Below are 18974 nucleotides of genomic sequence, written 5' to 3' on the forward strand. Positions count from 1 at the left end.
AGCCTTGGATAAGTTATTCTGGCTCTGATTTTTCAGGAGTGCGAAGCACCCACAACTCCTAACTGAAATCAACAGGCACCGCAGTTAGTCAAATATTCCTGGAAATCTGGCTTTAACCTCTGACAATGTGAGGATTAGCCTTTACATAGCATTTGTCAACCACTAATAGTTTAGGCAATCTTCAAGAAATCACTGATTCAGTTTCTCCTTCTCAGACTCAAACCCCCCTGAGATAAAATGATCTCATACTGCTGGACCTGCCAAGTTTTGCTGTGAAGAAAATACAGTGAGAACTCTCAAGTGGTTGATAATTTCACATTGATAATAGGCCATTACCAAAGGATGAATAAGAGCTATTCACTGTTACTCCAAAGCAGGTTTCTTCAGAATTTACTGAACTAGCTCATGAAGATTTTGTATCAAGCTAGGCAGGACAGACACGCAGAATTTTTTTTCCCCCAATTCATTTTTATTTTGGTTTCCAATTTTAACCGCATTGATACAGGAATAATTCATGCAAAATGTATCATCTTAAATACAGCAGAGAGAAAACTCACTGTTCAGAGGATTTTGAAGAGTTCCATCAACTCAACACAAAAAAATACCAGGAAAAAAAAATACTAAATTAGCAGCAATAAAATAAAGTGCATTTAGCCAAACTTCTTTAATATGAGCCTGGAGGAGTCTGTTCTTGCAATCCATATTCTCATACACAAGAGTTGATCACTCCCCATAGGAGGCAGAGGCGAACTATCTGTGTAGTATATAGCAACAGTGTGAACTCTTCCACCAGTCTGTATTAAAGGAGTTCAGTTGTATTTTGCTTTAGTTTAAGAAGAATCAAATTAATTGGCAATTATGTTTAACTTTGATTCTGTTAATATAACATGCATAAGGCAATCTTCTCCAGACTCTAGTGGCTAGGGTTAGATATTCTTAAGGACATTTTTCTGCCTGTGTTAGCAATTTTGCTTTAAAATAGGTTCAAGAAATTCTTACCCCTCACTCTACAGGCCAGATTTCACTGCCATGGTGAGAATGCCCAAGTCACCAAAAATCTCTGAAGAAAGCATTAGCAGTATCAACTCAATAGCAAGATACCCTGTTTCACTTCTACCAACCTCGAAAGGGGGTTCAAAGACCACAATATAGTGTGGTGTGTCCGATTTGAAGCCTATGCCACTTATCAAATTACCTCCTGAAGTCTGCACAAAGACCTGGCCACTGGAGCCGTGAACGTCCCAGAAAGTCACATCAGCACTTTCCAGAGTCCCCATGTAGCACAGCATTATCCTTCCTGCACTCAGGAAGAAAATTTCCTACTGCAGCAGAGATCTGCTTATTGTTTTGACTCATCAGCAAACCATACAGCCTACTGTCATGCTGGATTAGCAGCCCTGCAGTCTGAAGGCTGGAGTTTATCAGCAGGACATGCTGAGGCTGCCTCTTCTTACATATACACTAACAACAATGACCTGGAGAAACCACCTGCAAAGGCAAGAATTCAGTCTCTTTGCCTATTCAGTCTTTGACCTCAGGAGCAAGTTACTGCAAGCAACTGTGATGTGAACACACATTCTTTAGGAAACAGACTAAATTATCCCCATTCCCCAAAGGCTATGGAAGAGCCATCAGAAGGCCATGACTTTCCAGTTTGAGTTGGATTCAAACCAGCAGGCTAGAAGTGAAACATTCCATGATCCCATAGCTGATCTCCTGGCAGGATCTATTCTCCTCCCTTCCACCCCAAAATGCAACTGACTTGCTTCTTGTGACAAGAATTTAACAGAACTCTCAGTCTACCAACACTCTGTGCTAATCCACGGGAAAATCCCAAATCCTAGCACTTGGAGGTTAAAATAACCTAACTGGCTTAATGCTACTTCACTATTTATCCTCCCTCAGACACCGGATAACATCTCCCTCCTCCTTTCTGGGACTAGACGAGAAGTACGCTGGTTACTGGCACATGGGTATCGACATCTGTACTTGAGCAAGAAATCATTCTAAGCCTGTTGATACCATTTTCAAGCATTGTCAATATGACAAACTCCCTTCACTCTTTCTAAGCTCAGCTGGGACCTCCTTAGAGTTAGCCCACAGGGACTCATTCTGGATTCTTTGGAGACATCTCTGACTTCTGGAGACATACCAGGAGAAAAAGACACCCTATCAGGTGCATAAGCATCTTCCCCACATGAAGAAAGCTTCCTAATAAACATGGGGGTGGGGGTGAGAGAGAGAGAAAGAAGAGAACTTGATCCTATTGAAGTCAGTGGGAGTTTTACCCCCAGTTTTCAATGGCTAACAGTGTCAGGCCCACATTAATTCTGAACATATTCAGAATTAAACTGGTTTTGGAGTTTGCCCTAAATGCAATCTGATCTGTTTATAAATAAAGAACAACTTAGAAAGTTATGGTGACCCATTGCTTCCCCGGTATGGAATTTCCACACCAATACACATCTCCTTGGCTCCATATGAGCTGCACTGGATCAGCCCATCTTCATTCTGTTGTCTACTTTAAAAAAAAAAAAAAAACCAAACTGAATCACATTAATGCAGACAGTAACATCCTACGGAAGCTCTACATGAAGCAAGATCTCCTACAGCTTGTAATCTACCCAGTCCTAAAGGCTATGTAGTGATAATGGAATTCCAGAAGCCTGCATCCCAAAACACACACTCTGAAAAAACACATTTGTCTATATATTTCATAAAGTAGCTATTCACACACTGCCGACTGGCCCATCTCAGATCCTGTTTATCTTCCTCAATAAGATACCAATTTACTTAGTCACCAAATGCAACTGCTCATTCCACTAACTCCACAATAACTAAACGACGACAGCCAGTTTTGTCTCTGTCATGATTTGTCTCTCAAGTAACACAGGGCTAGGCAAAGAGCTTTCTTCAACTGAAGAGCTTGCAGGAGGAAGATGCCCCAAACCCAAAAAGACCAGGAGAAGAAACTTACTACAGCAGGATCCCAACCCCCAACCGAAAAAAGATTTGTTTTCCGCTCCTGGGTCTTATCATTTGCACGGACACTTCTCCATGGAAAGAAAGAGAGCAGCAAGTCTCTCTCCTGTTGTATTGCAGTTGAAGAGTAATTGAGAAGTATGGGTAGGTCTCTGCACGGGCTGTTAGTGATGGGGCCTCTAGATGCATGGGTGGGGGGAGAGAAATGGTCTGTGTTTAGATGACTAGCTGCTTTTCACACACATCTGATCTTGTGACTTTGTACCTCAAAGGATTATCAAGATCCATCTTTATCTATTAAGGTGGTAATTCATCAAGGGAGAAGTTTTGTTAGAATAAATCTGAACTTGATAAACTTTGGTGACTAGTGAGACGTTTAAAAAAAACCAAAAAAAAAAACAAAACCTGGACAACTACCATACTTCATTCTGCATTACAAAAGCCCCCTGTAAGTGTATGAAGCAGAAGTTCCTCCTAATCTCTGTGGCAGGTGAGAAGAGTTATAAATGTGTGTTGAGAGGTTGGACATGACACGGGAAAGCAGAATCCCATTGTTCACATGGTGATAGACCACGCAACAACTTGCTTTCGCTCATCCTCCTTAGCGATTCCATCATACACCATGTTCTCTACAGCGGTTAAGAGAGCACTGAAGGGAAATGTTTTTTTGCCTTCCCACATTATCTGCTCTGCTGCAGGTACTGATGTGTGAACATGTTGAGTTCACTGTCCAGCCAGCCTGCTTTATTCCTGCAAGAAGGAAGAAAAAAGTCTCAGTTAGGCCTACGCATTGAAGTTAGTTAACATTCACTGCTTACTCTAGTCTGAAAAGGGATGAAAGAGATGCATGAATGGCAAAGAATTGAGAGAGCTGCCACAGAGTCCCACGACTAGGTGCCTCTACTCTAGGCCAGGGAGCTGGCATGGACAGTGAGCTGTAAGTTTTGGGGTTCAAACCAAAATCCTAGTTGCAAGTTTAAAAAGTGATCTTATTCTCTGTTTGTGGGAATGGAACATTTGAGAGGGGAGCTCCCTGCCCATCTGGAATGAAGGTGAACATCAGAAACTCGTATGCCCTCCAATAAGGAGGGGAAAGGCCATGTGTCTGATTTGAGGAGATATGAGTGGTCCTGAAGGACCTTGTAGGACCCATAATTTTCTTGGGTTTGTGATGATCCTGACCAGATCTAGAGTCAGAAAGAAATGGTGAAGTCCCAGATATCAGGCTAGTGCCAGATGACTAAAAATGTCTGGCAGCGTAGAAAAAATATATAAATAAAATCAGTTTTTCCTACAGAAGGAAGGAAGGGGCTGAAGGTAATAACCCCACTGCTACCCAAGCTCCAGGAACGTCCTGGAACCCTCTCTTCTTACAGGCTGAATGAAGGAAATGCCATCTGTACAAAAGCAAGTAACAGATCTATGTACAAAAGCAACGTAAGATCTGGTCCCTTAGGAACACACATTGACTACTTGGAAGATACAGAGATCAATGACCATGTTTACTTCACTTCCAAGCAGGAGTGAGTTGATGCTACAGTAAGGCACATTCTAACCTGAACAGTCCAGGGAAGTCTTTACATTACATGTAATTGTGACTCCACAAAAGATGACACAGTATACAGACTGTTCTCCATGAATTTGCTGTCAGGAAGCAAAGATCTCACCTGAGCAGTTTTGCTTTGCTCTGCAATGAGTCCAAGATTTCAATTTTTTTATTCATGGCAGCAATTTCCTGCTCAAGATTCTCCCGTGTGACATCCACCTGCTGACACAAGTGAGCAAATGTCCCAGCAAGCTCCCTAGAAAATGGAGAAAGGAGGGAAGAGAGAAGAGATCAAACTCAAAAGGTATTTACACTGTGCAAAGATTTGATTATACCACCTCCAGAAAGCCTAGCTTGACGCTTTCTTCCCATTCCAGCTTCAGAACATTTCAGTCAGCGGGCAACAGGGAACTTACTGCAAATTCTGGACAGTGGCACAGGAACTTCAGAATCTGATATTCCTGAAGAGTTAGTGCTCATGTTTAAAAGCATCTGGTTACTATGACGACAGGTGCTTTAGAAATACATGTGATAAAAGTTTCAATCCATGCTCATCCATCACTGTGCATTTTTAGACCTGGAGTACAGACTACGTACAACAGACCTGTCATGCGGTAACCAGGGTGACAGCTGGCCTTACGTGGCTTAATGGAGAGTACCTTGAAAATAGTGTTATTTAAAAGATTAGATCAGAGGTGGGCAAACTATGGCCCGCGGGACCATCCTGCCCGGCCCCTGAGCTCCTGGCCCGGGAGGCTAGCCCCCAGCCCCTCCCCTGTTGTTCCCCCTTTCCCCCCAGCCTCACCTTGCCACTGGCACAGTGCTCTGGGCAGTGGGGCTGCGAGCTCCTGGGGAAGTGCAGCTGGCTCCAGCCGGGCGGCACTGCTGTAGTGCAGCCAGCCACCGGTGCTCCAGGCAACGCGGTAAGGGGGCAGGGAGTGGGATTGGATAGAGGGCAGGGGAGTTCGGGGGGTGGTCAGGGGCTGGATAAGGGTCGGGACGGTCAGAAGGCAGGGAACAGGGGAGTTGAATGGGGGCAGGGGTTCTGGGGGCAGTCAGGAAGGAGAGGAGGGGTTAGATGGGGTGGCGGGAGGCAGTCGGGGTGGGGGTTCCGGGAGGCAGTCAGGAAGGAGGCGGGGGGGGGTGCAGGGGCAGTCAGGGGAAGAGAGAGCAGGGGGGCTGGATGGGGCAGGGGTCCGGGGGGTGGGCCCGTCAGCGAACAGGGGGTGTTGAATGGGCAGGAGTCCCGGAGGCAGCACCTCCCCTAACCGGCCCTCCCTCCATACAATTTCTGAAACCCAATGCGGCTTTCAGGGCAACAGGTTTGCCCGCCCCTGGACTAGATGAACTGAGGGAACTCACTGTTGGACTTGGTGGCTGCAGTTGGAGCCTGTGTAGCTGACAATGAGCTGCAGTTTCTCACTCGCATACTCCACAAACTGGCGTTTGAAGGCTCGCTCCTTCGCTTTCATAGTCCAAGTGAGGCGCTCATATACATAAAGGAGCCCGTAAAGGCCAAAGGAGAGAGCAATCAGTCTCCAGCCCACAGCCTTCCAGACCTGCAATAAGCACAGTACAAAGGTGGCATAAGTCATCAGCCAAGAATAATGCTAACTTCTTACAATGGAACAGAAAACACTTGAAAAAGGTCCATAAGCGTAAGGGATCCCTTTCCTGTTCACCATATCCCTGGCTCTGAAGTGTAGGCAAGTAAGCAAGAGCCTTCTTAAAGAGATCTTCCATATCTAGACAGTGTGCTATATGGACTAGGGCCTTGGACTCTAGTTGGTGCACAGCAAATCCTCCTCGAGCAACTTCAGCCAAGTCTCCGGACTTCTAATTTTGGATGCCAGGCTTGAGGCATGTAGAGCTTATTTTCGAAGGAGCTAAGCACCCACAACTCCAAATCAATGGGAGCTGTGGGCACTCAGCACCTCAGGGGAGAGAGAAAAAAAAAAAAACAGCCCAAAATGTCTGGAGTTGGGAATCCCAAAAATAGAAGTACACAAAATCAGAGACGGATTGTGAAAGTTTCAGTCTCAACCTCTGTTTTAGTTTCCCCATCACTGAAATGGGAATAATACTTAGTTACCACCCATGCTCAGAAGAGTAGTGGTTAATGTTTGTAATGAGCTTTGAAAGTGTTATTTTATCTTCTTAACAACCCTGAGTCCACCCCCAAACTTCAAGTGCAATAAGTTCAGTGGATCTCTCCCTTTTGATATTCCTTGGGATACAACACTTCACTCTGGGCTCCATGACGGACGAATATCATATCAGCCACTGACTGAAGCCTGCAGTCTAAATAACTTTCCAGATCAACAGCACAGCTAGCTCTGTACAGACAATTGTTTCTCAGAGATTTTCAACCCACCACTCCACCAATCACGAGGATCCCCATGGAAGTTCTGGAAGTCAGTGATGCCAATCCAGTCACCATAGACACCATGAGCTCTTCCTGGGTCATAGAACCCTGGGGTAGGGGAGGCAGACTGGGATTCGCTGGGGTTAAAGGTAAAGGACGTTGAATCTAATTAGAAGGGAAAAAGAAAAAAAAGCCGCAGATAAAAAGGAGAACGCAAGCCACAGCTGTTTCTTTCAGAGCTTTGACAGTCACTGAAGTCTTCAGTGAAACCCAGTATCTACTATCGACCCACGGAACATTTAATGAGAGGTCGTACCTGGTCATTATAGCCCATCAAGGCCCGGCGACTGTTCTTTGGTCCCAAAAACCTATTCACAAGCATTGTCCATCCAAGAGAAAAATGGAATTCAACGTCCTCCTGGAAGTCGGCACAAAGCTTGTCACAGTTCAGGTCATAGCTGAGTGCGAAGCATTGTCGGGGGATCAGCATGTCTATCTGACCCCGTAGAGACACTGGGAGAAGGGGCTTTAAACCATCTGCAGATGAGAAATGGGAGAGGATAGGAAAAGTGTCAGCATAATTGAGAAGTACGAATGGGCTTGACTAGAATCAATCAGGCTCTCTGTTCTGTGCTTACCTTGTTTATCAGTTAATTGTTTTTTCTTTTAAAAAAAAACAAAAACAAAAAAACCAAACCCAAACCTGACCCAGAACAACTGGCAGGATCTGAAATTTATTATGACCAAATATGGCACTAAGGTCCCCAGAGCAGTCATTCTCCAATTTTCCATGTTATAGACCACTTTGTGAGAGATCTTTCTGTGGACCCTTCCCTTGCCGCTTCTCTCCTCTTTCCCCCGCCCACTTCCCCACAGTTACCTAGAGCAGAGGTTCTCAAACAGTGGTCCGCGAGCTCCATTCAGGTGGTCCGCGGATAGTTCCCTCTAATCTATAGACCACTGCAGTCTATGATACATAGTCAGAGAATCTCTGTCATACAGACGTTGCCAGAGGCATTGTTTACCCCCTCCATCAATTATATAAATTAGCACATGCTCCAACATTAAAAGAGGCAAATGCATCAAATCTCCACCATTTGGTTTTATTTAACACAAATGGCCACTTTATTTGCCCTGACCAAACTAAACCATAAACCATGATTCATAAAATAATTTTGAAACTGCTCCAAGAAAAGTATGGTTCCTGCCAGCTGTGGGCGGGAGCTTTGCTAAAGCAACTGGCAAAAAGCCCCTGAAGTGGGACTAACTGAAAGTACTGTAAATTATGCATGTCACAGTATCAAACCTTTTTGCGGTAACATGGAGAAGATTCCTATTCCTGCAATGAGGTCTTGTCCAGAGCATCTTGTCACAGCAAGATCTGCAAGCTTTTTAGTTAGTAGTACCACTGCCTTTTTGCTGCATAAGCCTCATCAAAAGTTCTATTGTTTTTGAAATTTTAATAGAACAAACTGCTCCCAGGCAGAGGAGGTGGGTGTGAAGTTTCAATCTAGAATGAGTTTCATGACATGGAAAACCCCTGAAAACAGGTATTTAAGAAGGACCATGTAGACACTCTGAACTAGTGTCTCACTAAACAAGGCACTATTAAGTGAGAAGTTGAAACCAGTTCATCAGCCCTCACAGCCAATCTAAACCTGCACGGACACAATGGCCATGCTAGACTTATTCCCGTGTGTCTGCAGTAAGAGCTGGTTCTTTACATGCTGTACTGACCAATCATTTCTTGTTGCATGGTTTGCAAGGAAGCAGCGATGGCATTAGAGCATCGATCTGACATGTTACGGCCCAAACCCTCCTCAATGTGTCGATGTAGTTCCTGAAACAGACAAAAAATAGAGGCTGACATTGAAGCAAATCCAGACACAAGATACATCCCTGTCCAGACTGCTCATTAACTGCAGGTGCTAGAATCTCTCAAAACAGGCAATTCTTCAAAATAGGAACCATAAATTCTGTCCACCCCCAATCCTGCCATCTGTTAAAAGTAGTTCAGTATTGCAAGAGGGAAGTGAGGAGGCAAAGAAGAATAGAACTGACCATATGCCCTCTGCTTTGGTGAAAATGCTGCTTACATTTGATCCACACAATTCAAAGTGAAACAAGATACTAAGGCAACTAGTGCCTTATTGTCATGCCCTACAATTAAATACTATATACTTTTATACCAGTCTTTTACTACTAGGTTAGTCTGGAAAGCCCCAGTTCCTTTTCTGGGATGTAATGAAACCCTCAAAGCACAAGAGATAAATATGAACAAACAATTTCCACACTACAAAGACCTGCGCACTTGAAAGTTAAGTATTTTAAACAGGTGGTGCAATTACTGAGCAAGAAAGAAAATTGTTTAGATGGTTGGTTCAACATGTTAAAAGCCAGTGTTGTTACTCACATTCTTGTAAACTTTGAGGACAACTGGAGATGGGTGGAAATCCATCTGGTAGTCATCTACCAACACTGAGAGCCGCCTAATCTCTTCAGCCATTGCATTCGACACCTGAAAGCACAACCATATAGTGTATGTACAGGGTTATCTGGAACACTAGCAGAGAAAACTCAAGACTATTCCCACGACAGCTGAAAAAATCTGTTAGAAAAATTGATTTGCTAATAAGCACTAACACAGATAAACCAGTTGCCCCTACAGCAATAAGTCTCCACCATGTATGTTTCAGCAGAACCCCTGTGACTTCAGTGCTTATTTAGTCTGTTGTGTTTTCTCAGCTCCTAATCCGCTTCTCATCTTCTAGTCAACCCTTCACACCTTTCCTTTCATCCCTCGGATTGTTCTCTAGGCCAAAGAAGCACCTGTTCCTTACCTGTCGTTCTACTTCTTCTGTGATCTGTTTTATTTTCACCTTGTAGTCTTGAGTGAGCAGCTCCAGCTGTTTGTCAATAAAACCCAAGCGCTCCTGTCGTTCCTCTCGCATCTCCAGGCAGTAAACCCTGAGAAAAGAAGGTGCCTATCAGAAAGTAGCATCAGCACATCTCTGATCTACAAGCTAAATAGAATCCCAGAGGTAAGACATTTGGAGGGAGCAGAGATTCTCTTTCCCAGGGACAGGCAGTAACAATATCTAAGACATGTTATACACAAGTAGCATACAGGAGAGATAGGAGGTTTCTCCATAATTATACATTAGATGCAGGTGTAATGGTACATGTCCTCCTGTCCCCAGAAATTTTGTATGCTATATTGTGATTTTAAAAGCAAAGGCCTGATACTCATGTTTCCCAGACTCCCTCCCAGAAATATTCAGTGCAAGCTTCAGCCTTGTGTGCACTGAGTCTCTGCAGCTGCTCACCTCTGCTCCTGGGCAGCAATATGCAGAGAATCCATGATGAGGCGAACATCTTCAGCAATCTGCTTGGCTCTTACTGTGTGTTGCTCAAACTTTGTTTTCACTGCAGATTGTGAGATACATTCCTGTGTACACAGAGGCAGCCATCAGAAAATCAACAGCGACCCGAGGCATTAACATAGACCTCTCTCCTGCATCATTTACTGTCAAGACGCAGCATCAGCTTAAAGTTACAGACTCCATTCTTTCCCCCCCCCAGACGACTGTGACTCAAATAGTAGCTTGGTACGAATGATGGTGCTTACCTCAAATCTTCTCTCGAAGTTTTGAAACTCAAACATTCTTACTTGAAATCCTTCTGCCAATGCTCCACCTAGGATGACACAAGGTCACCAGGGCAAGTTTACAGAAAGCGAACAGAGAATTTGAAGCACCAGCAGGAAAGGCAGAAACATCTCTGGGGCTGGTTCTACTGACCTGCCAGATACCTTCTTGTTTAACTTTGGCTTCTTTTCCCTCCCTCACTTTTTAGTTAAATCACCAATTGATGATTTGGGATAAGACAATCTCTACCTTCCCACACAAATAAAATGAAAGACAGAGCTAGTAGTTTTCCTACCTCCTTCTGGCATCCCTTGAGCTTTCTGAATCCTGGCATTTAGCACTTCCTTTGCTGACACAAAGAAGATGCGGTCCCCAGCCTGTGCTCGATCCACCACACCCAGCTCATCCACTAGAAAACTGGTGCAGCGCTCCATGTGCTGTCGACGGACCTGAAGGATAAACCCACCCACACACACACACACATTGTTTTGAAGTCTGCTTGATAGTCCATGCCATTGCATGCAACTGGATCAGGCAACCAGATGCCCCCTGCAGGCCCTATGTAGCAATACCAGTCTACAATAAAAATATTTTGCTCTTTTATGACAGGTTTCAGAGTAACAGCCGTGTTAGTCTGTATTTGCAAAAAGAAAAGGAGTACTTGTGGCACCTTAGAGACTAACCAATTTATTTGAACATGAGCTTTCGTGAGCTACAGCTCAACTTGATTATCATGCACATTGTGTAAAGAGTTGTCACTTTGGATGGCACCTTGTGGCACCTTAGAGACTAACCAATTTATTTGAGCATGAGCTTTCGTGAGCTACAGCTCAACTTGATTATCATGCACATTGTGTAAAGAGTTGTCACTTTGGATGGGCTATCACCAGCAGGAGAGTGAATTTGTGTGGGGGGGTGGAGGGTGAGAAAACCTGGATTTGTGGTGGAAATGGCCCAACCTGATGCTCACTTTAGATAAGCTATTACCAGCCCGACAGTGGGGTGGGAGGAGTTATTGTTTCATATTCTCTGTGTGTATATAAAGTCTGCTGCAGTTTCCACGGTATGCATCCGATGAAGTGAGCTGTAGCTCACGAAAGCTCATGCTCAAATAAATTGGTTAGTCTCTAAGGTGCCACAAGTACTCCTTTTCTTTTTGCTCTTTTATGGCTCCTTTGTGGGTCTCAAAGCACTTTTCATATATTAAGCCTCACAAACCCCTATGGGATAGTTGAATACTCTAACTATTTTACAAATACATAAACTGAGGGATGAAGACACGAAGTGACCAGTCCCAGGTCCCCAAAAATGTCAGTTACAACAGGACTTCAGAAGTTCTGCATTCCACATCCTTGCTGAAACCATTAGACCATACTTTCTCCAGCCCTTTTTCCAGATGACTCCTCAGCAAAGTCCAAACTGTAGGAGAATCACCCTCTATTACCACTAGCCACGCCTCTGCTCCTAGAACGGAGACTCCCAGTTTGAGTGAACACCAATTTAAATACAGCACAAACCTCTTCCATGTATTCAGGTTCTGAAGCTGATGCATCCCAGCGGTTATTCAGGATAAATATGTTGGGGCAAGACAGACGCTCATTCACTTTGTGGAAGAACTGCTTCTCCTGGTCAAAGAAATCCCATATCAATATGCAAAGCGTCGGAGCATTTACCCCAAACCAGCAAGCCTTTACAAGTGGGATTCGAGTTACCGTTTGCATCAGCGTGGACTCCGAGTTTGCCACTAACACAAATACATCAGCATCCAGACAAAACTTGTCAATCCAGCTGTCCAGCTCCGTGGTTACATCAATGCCAGGGCTACAGAAAACAGAAACAGACCTCACTAGAGCTATGAAACTTCAAAACCACAAGCAGACAGACATTCTCCGAAGGAGAAGCAGCACGTTACATTTCCTTACAAAAGAGGCTTTCAAAAGGTGTAGCTTCTCAGCATAGCTAATGTCCATGCTTGGGCTACCTTGTGTTCTGGGGCTGCTTAGTTCAGGAAATTAAAGGAATGATGAAATGGCACTCTATTTGCACTTCTCAGCTCTGCTTCCAGGTCACTTCATGGCAGAGTCTCTGCATGGGAAGAGTGAAGTCTCTCACCTGTCCATAAGCACCAGATCATCCTTTAAGAGAGGACATTTGGAATTGGGCCACATCACACTGACCAGGCTGCCAGCATTCAGAAATTCATTTTGATGGAGAGCATGAGCCAGTTGGTTGACTGTCTGTCGAAGGGAAGGGAGGGAGGAAAGATCAACAGGAGTACGTTATTAAATGTCTGATAATTATTCTACCATTTATCTCCCCGCCCTGAAATATTCACAGACAAGAATAAGTCAAGACCCAAACGAGAGTCATTTTCTCCCTTTACTAAAAAAGGGGCTTCCCCATAGAACTGCACAGGTGTCCCTGCTGAGAAAGGTCTCCACCTATTAGGAACTACTCAAGGGCAGGATTCCTTGCACACATTACTGAGATTACATTTACCAAGAGAAAATTCCTTTCTGAAATCTCTTAGATTAGGACAAAGTCCATCTTCATCAACATATACTAATTAGGAGCTTACTTTGACACTCCTCTTCTCCTCTGAGCCTTCAGTAAGTAGGAACGCATCATGACCGTCCGTCCCCTCCACACGCAGGAAACAATTAGTGGTGTGTCCAATCCCTGAGGGAAGGACTTTATCCCACAGCATGGCATTTATCACTGTACTTTTTCCATTGCTTGTCCTGGGGTTAAATGCAGAATGGTTCATTATGTTCCCAAGGCACAGCTGTGCTCTTTGCATATTACAGCCACTCAAATCTCACGTCTCAACCAGCTCCAGAAAGCGTTCGGCCGTATATTAGAAGCGTTCTATCAGTATAGGAATACTGAAATACTACACCAGAAGAGCACTCCTAATGTGGATGTTTTGTTCAGCATAGATTATTCTATCTCCCCATAGCTAAACAAGCCATACCACTAATGATGCAGTTTTTCTGGTGTGTCTGAGTGTATTCTTGGGGCTTCTGCTGGCACAGATATGTTGATGGGAGATCACACCTCTTCACACTGTCAGAACTGTGCCAGAAGCAGCCCCTCAGTGTAAACGTGACCGTAACGTATTAGTTGCCATATGCAACTTGCTGGTGAATCAGTACTAAAGGTTTACTCTGTTATTTCCTTATTTTAAAATTTCTTCTAAACAGAGTGAGGGATTCAAAATGAAAGTGAGAGAGTACCAATGATGATCAGACATTTACATTTCAGGGTCTGGACAGTTTGTGTTCCTATAAATACTTTTCACTGGCCATGATCCTAAAGATCCCAGTTGCTTCATTGAGAAGAGTCCGGGCAACACAAGTATCCGACTCACCTGCCAAAAAAAGCCACTTTCATGTGTCGCCGTGCCAGCACCTCACTAATGCCACTGACTTTTGACAGGTATCCTTTGACCTCCAATACCTGCTCTTCTGTGGTGACAGGGTCAAGTTCCACATTCCTGTGTGTTTCTAAAATGCAAATAAATTGTTCCCCTGAATTTCAGAAGTAATTTATCAACAACACCTGGTCAAAATGAATCTGAATGAATCTAATCTAATTCTCTGGAGTGTAGTTATATATTTATTTGCGTGGCAGTCAGACCCTGTTGTTTGAGGGCCACACAAACAAGTACACCTTGCCTATGCCCTGAAGCCTGTTTCACTGGCTGTTGAACAGTGCCTCTCTCTCTATCTCTAAGGGTTGTCATGTAAAAAAGTGCCTTGAACAGCACATAGCTGACATTTCACACCCCAAAGATCCTTAAATACACTGCTGTGCATTTCTTAATCTGTTAATGCCAGAAGTTGGCACATGTGATATACACATGTTGCCAGAAATGAGATGTCAGGACCATAAGAACCAAAGGATTAAAGACAGAAAAAACCCAATGCAGCCTAGTACAAGACTAATTTCCTTATTATTATTATTTTTTTTTTTAATATCAGTTCAACGATAACTATAATTTGGGATCAACTTTAACATTCAGAAGCCTGTACCTTTATCCAAATTTGATGCAATTTCATCTCTTCTAATACATACGTATACAGGTCTAGTGATCGCATTTAATCTAGCATTTTTTGTGTGACAAACTGAAACAAACAAAGCACTACTCTACACATGATGGTGGGTTACTCCGGGATACAGCTTACCTTCCAGGAATGTGGAACTCTCCTGGATATATGCAGCCAACTGTTCAAAGATGCCATTGATTTTCTTCTTTGCAGTGACAAAATGTTTGAGTGGAGAAGCATTTACCTCGGCCATGTGTCTTTTATCCTTCTTTACAGCAACTATGGACTTGGAGCGAGTGAACAACAGGGACATTGCGCTGTGGGGAGGGGGGGAGGGGAGGAAATCTAATAAGATACAATTCCTTAAACACTAATTCCTCCCCAACTAATGTGTCTATGGCCCAAACAGCTAAAAAAAAATAGCTAACACGTTTTAAAGAACACCCTGTTACAAAGAGGCTATATATTTCACAAACAAAAGTGTCTGAGTAGCAGATCAATATGAATCATGCTGGTGATTGCCACCCAGATTTCTTGTATGGACAATTTAGATTTTAAAATCTAAATTTGATTGCAATTTTTGCTTCACATGGTATTTAAGCCCCCAATCAACGGTCATGGAGAAACTCACAGAATACATGATGGAACGATCAGCTACAGCCATCTACTCCAGAGCAAGGAATTGAATCCAGGCCTGCCACTTACCATGCTAATAACCTAGCCACTTCCTTCCTTCCCCTTTTTCTAATCTCTAGTTCCTTCTAATATAGATAAAGTCAGAAAAAAGCATTGGGAGTCAAAAAAAAAAAAGTTACTTCACATTTATGTTTGCAGTATTGTTGTAGCTATGTTGTTCCCAAGATATTAGAGAGAGAACGTAGGTGAGGTAATGTCTTTTAGTAGACCAACTTCTGTTGGTGAGAGAGACAAGCTCTGTGTAAGCTTGAAAGCTTGTCTCTTTCACCAACATAAGTTGGTCCACTAAAAGATATTACCTCACCCACCGTGTGTCTCTTGAAATTTATAGCATTTTACTTTTTTAGAGTACTTCCAAATGTTAGAGAATATTTCACAGGGATGTTGAAGAAATGTTGTATCCCGATTGTACTGATGAGGAAACTGAGGCAAAAAGATGAAGGGACTCCAAAAATAGAACATAGTTCTTGGCTCCCTGCCATGTGCTCCAAGTCACTCCATTACACATGCTGCCTCTGGAGCACAGCATCAAGCATGCTGCAAAAACACTGAACTTCAGTCTCAGAAAGCAATGACAGTGCATTGGTGAAGCTCCCTATAGCACCAGAACAATCATTACTGCAGTCCACCATAAGAATGGCCATACTGGGTCAGACTGACGCCAGGTGCTTCAAGGGAATGGACAGAAATGAAGGACAAAAGGCATCACCCCCAAGATTCCTAAAAGTGCTTCTAAATAAACATCTCAGAAAAGTTACTTTAACAGCCCACCCTAGTGCCCCTACATCCAACTGTGTTGCAACATGAACGAGTCTAAGCCCTTCGGAGGAACGCTTATGGAAAGAGGGAAGTATCCTTTTTGATTAACACTGTGCGGAAGCATGTAGCCCACTACATCAAGAGCTCATACAGAGACATCCATAATGAAGTGCTGTAGGAGCACTCAGCCTCCATCCCTTCTGCTTTTCATGAACCAACCCTTCTCCACCCAGTGACTCTGCCCCTCCCTGGGCGGGGGGGTCGGGCAAGCCTAGCTTACTTTCAGGATTAGTGTTAAATTTTCACAAGCCAGGCATGGTCAGCTCCCTCTGTCCTGTGTGCCAATGAGTGTTTTCCACAGTGCTCCCTCCTCTGAGTGGGGTTCAGTCTGGCAGCTCCTGGGGCGATGTGGATCCAGCCTGTCCCAGTCAGGTGAGGAGAAGGAGCAAGATCAGATGGTGCACACAGACCCAGGAGGGTTAGGGGTGAGTGGCTGTCGGGGAAGGCAACCCACGGTCTTGCACGCATGAGTGTGCACAGGGGTAGATGTGGGTATTACATACCCTGACCCCACCATGCGCTCTGGGCAGGCACACCAAGTTCATACACCTTGAAGCAATGTGCCTCGTACACCAGAGTGTACACACCCCGACCCCACCCTCCCCAGTGCCCTGCACATAGTGTCTATCCCGAGCCCGTGAGCCATGTACACCTGAGTAGGCACACAATAATCCCGCCCTACTTGTGCCCTGCACAGTATGCACACCCAGAGCCCGCGTGCCACACGCATGTGAGTGTGCACAGCCTGACCCGGCCCTACTTGTGCCCTGCACAGTATGCACACCCAGAGCCCGCATGCCACACGCATGTGAGTGTGCACAACCTGACCCGGCCCTACTAGTGCCCTGCACAGTATGCACACCCAGAGCCCGCGTGCCATGCACATGTGAGTGTGCCCAGCCTGACCCGGCCCTACTAGTGCCCTGCACAGTATGCACACCCAGAGCCCGCGTGCCATGCACATGTGAGTGTGCCCAGCCTGACCCGGCCCTACTAGTGCCCTGCACAGTATGCACACCCAGAGCCCGCGTGCCATGCACATGTGAGTGTGCCCAGCCTGACCCGGCCCTACTAGTGCCCTGCACAGTATGCACACCCAGAGCCCGCGTGCCATGCACATGTGAGTGTGCACACCCCGACCCCACCCTCCCCGTGCCCTGCACATAGGAGGTCTATCCCGAGCCTGCGAGCCATGTACACGTGAGTGCGCACACACCCTGACCCGGCCCTCTCCCCTCGCCGCGCGCCCTGCACACGAGGGGACCCAGCTGCCCCCCAGCTGCCCCTGCGCGGGGCCCGGCCGCCGCCCGGTTCTCCCGGCCTCTCACCTTCACCTTCCCTCCCGCACAGCCGCCATGACGCCCCCAGCATCATCATCAGGGAGCGCCAGGCTATGGGCGTCATCACACCGGCGCGACTGGCGGGAGCGCGACGGCCGCTGCCTCACGGGGAGCGCCTCCAGGCGGCTCCGACGGGTCGCTTCCCCCTCCCCCCAGGGCATTGTGGGAGGGGTAGTCCAGGCTCTCCCCTTTCCCAAGGCCTCATGGGAGCGGTAGTTTGAGGCCCTCGCTTTAGCCCAATGCCTCGTGGGAGTTGTAGTCCTCAGAGGTTGACCTTCCCCCTCCTGCTCTTTACCTGGGCAGTGGGAGCTGCAGCAGCATCAGGGTGCTGGGAGGAGATTCATTTCTGCAGCCCCAGGGGCACTGTGATGCTGGGCAGACAGGGGCATGGTGCTAGCCCGCGGGAGCTATGCCTGCTGTCCTGGGCATAATCCAGCCCCGCGCCGGTGCCAAGGGCACTGTCCGCTGAGCTCCGCCCCGTCAAACTGCAGCTGTACTGGCCAGAGGTGCAGGGATGGGGGGAGATAGCTCAGTGGTTTGAGCATTGGCCTGCTAAACCCAGGGTTTTGAGTTCAATCCTTGAGGGGGCCATTTAGGGATCTGGGGCAAAAATTGGGGCTTGGTCCTGCTTTGAGCAGGGGGTGGGACTAGATGACCTCCTGAGGTCCCTTCCAACCCTGATATTCTATGATTCTAGGTGCAGCTGCTGGAGAAGCAGCAGCAGACCCAGGCCACCAAGTCCAGCTGGCAGTGGGCAGGCTCAGGTAGGAATGTCCCCACCTGGAGGCATAGCTGAGCAGCAAGCTGGGCTGAAACCCCAGGGTTGTATCCTCAGCTGTAGTCCTGAGAGGTGAAAGAGGAAGCCCAGCTGAAGAAGAAATGCTGGCTGAAACATGTAGAGAAAAGGGCCTTCTGGGTAGGGTTGCCAGCTTTCAAATGGCACAAAACGGAACACCCTAGCTCTGCCCCCCCCCCCCCGTCCCGCTCACTACATTCCCCTGCTCTCTGTGGCTCGCTCTCCCCCACCCTCACTCACTTTCACTGGGCTGAGGCAGAGGCTTCGGGTGTGAGAGGAGGTAAAGGCTCTGGCTGGGGGGTAGGGCTGAGAGATTCAGAGTGTGGGAGGGGGCTGTGGGTTGAGGCAGGGGGTTGGGGTTCAGGAGGGGGCTCTGGGTTTGGGGGGGGGACTCAGGGCTGGGGCAGGAGGTTGGGGTGCAGGAGGGGGTATGGGTTCTGAGCTGGGGGTGCGGGCTCTGGGCTGCGGTCAGGGATGAGGTCTTTGGGGTGCAGGAGGGGTCTTAGGGCTGGGGCGTGGGCTTCCCTCAGGTGGCTCCTGGTCAGCGGCGCAGCAGGGCTAAGGTAGGCTGCCTGCCTTTCCTGACACCCTGTTGCACGCACCCCGGAAGCAGCCAGCAGGTCTGACGCTGTGGGGGGGGCGCAGGAGGCTCCACAGGCACCGCCCCACCAGCTTGGCCCCCCCCCCCACCTAGGAGCCAGACCTGCTGGCCACTTCCAGAGCGCAGCACGGAG

At 46.4% G+C, this 18974-nt stretch overlaps 1 protein-coding gene across 1 annotated transcript; it reads right to left on the reverse strand.

Annotated features, from left to right (window-relative positions):
• Positions 1-447: 447 nt before the first annotated feature.
• On the reverse strand, positions 448-17552 carry MFN2 (mitofusin 2). The gene is made up of 19 exons (XM_048824873.2): positions 17433-17552; positions 16325-16463; positions 14728-14906; positions 13911-14046; positions 13119-13281; positions 12653-12777; positions 12253-12361; positions 12058-12165; positions 10836-10989; positions 10522-10589; positions 10220-10341; positions 9734-9860; positions 9307-9411; positions 8631-8733; positions 7210-7430; positions 6903-7058; positions 5891-6087; positions 4650-4784; positions 448-3732 (listed from the first exon to the last, which is right to left on the reverse strand). Exons 3-19 carry the CDS (start codon positions 14900-14902, stop codon positions 3663-3665), a joined length of 2274 nt encoding a protein of 757 aa, XP_048680830.1. The 5' UTR covers positions 14903-14906; positions 16325-16463; positions 17433-17552; the 3' UTR covers positions 448-3662.
• Positions 17553-18974: the final 1422 nt, after the last annotated feature.

Source organism: Caretta caretta, chromosome 18, assembly GCF_965140235.1.
Source record: "Caretta caretta isolate rCarCar2 chromosome 18, rCarCar1.hap1, whole genome shotgun sequence".
Classification (NCBI taxonomy): Eukaryota; Metazoa; Chordata; order Testudines; family Cheloniidae; genus Caretta; species Caretta caretta.

Bases quoted from the DNA above. Each gene is read 5' to 3' on its own strand.
- MFN2 (XM_048824873.2), bottom strand. From the start codon at position 14,902: ATGTCCCTGTTGTTCACTCGCTCCAAGTCCATAGTTGCTGTAAAGAAG. The intron at 8,734-9,306 runs GTGAGTAACAAC...TGTCTGTTTCAG, and splicing joins TCCTCAAAGTTTACAAGAAT to GAACTACATCGACACATTGA. The intron at 6,088-6,902 runs GTGGGTTGAAAA...TGCTTATTGCAG, and splicing joins TCCTCGTGATTGGTGGAGTG to GTCTGGAAGGCTGTGGGCTG.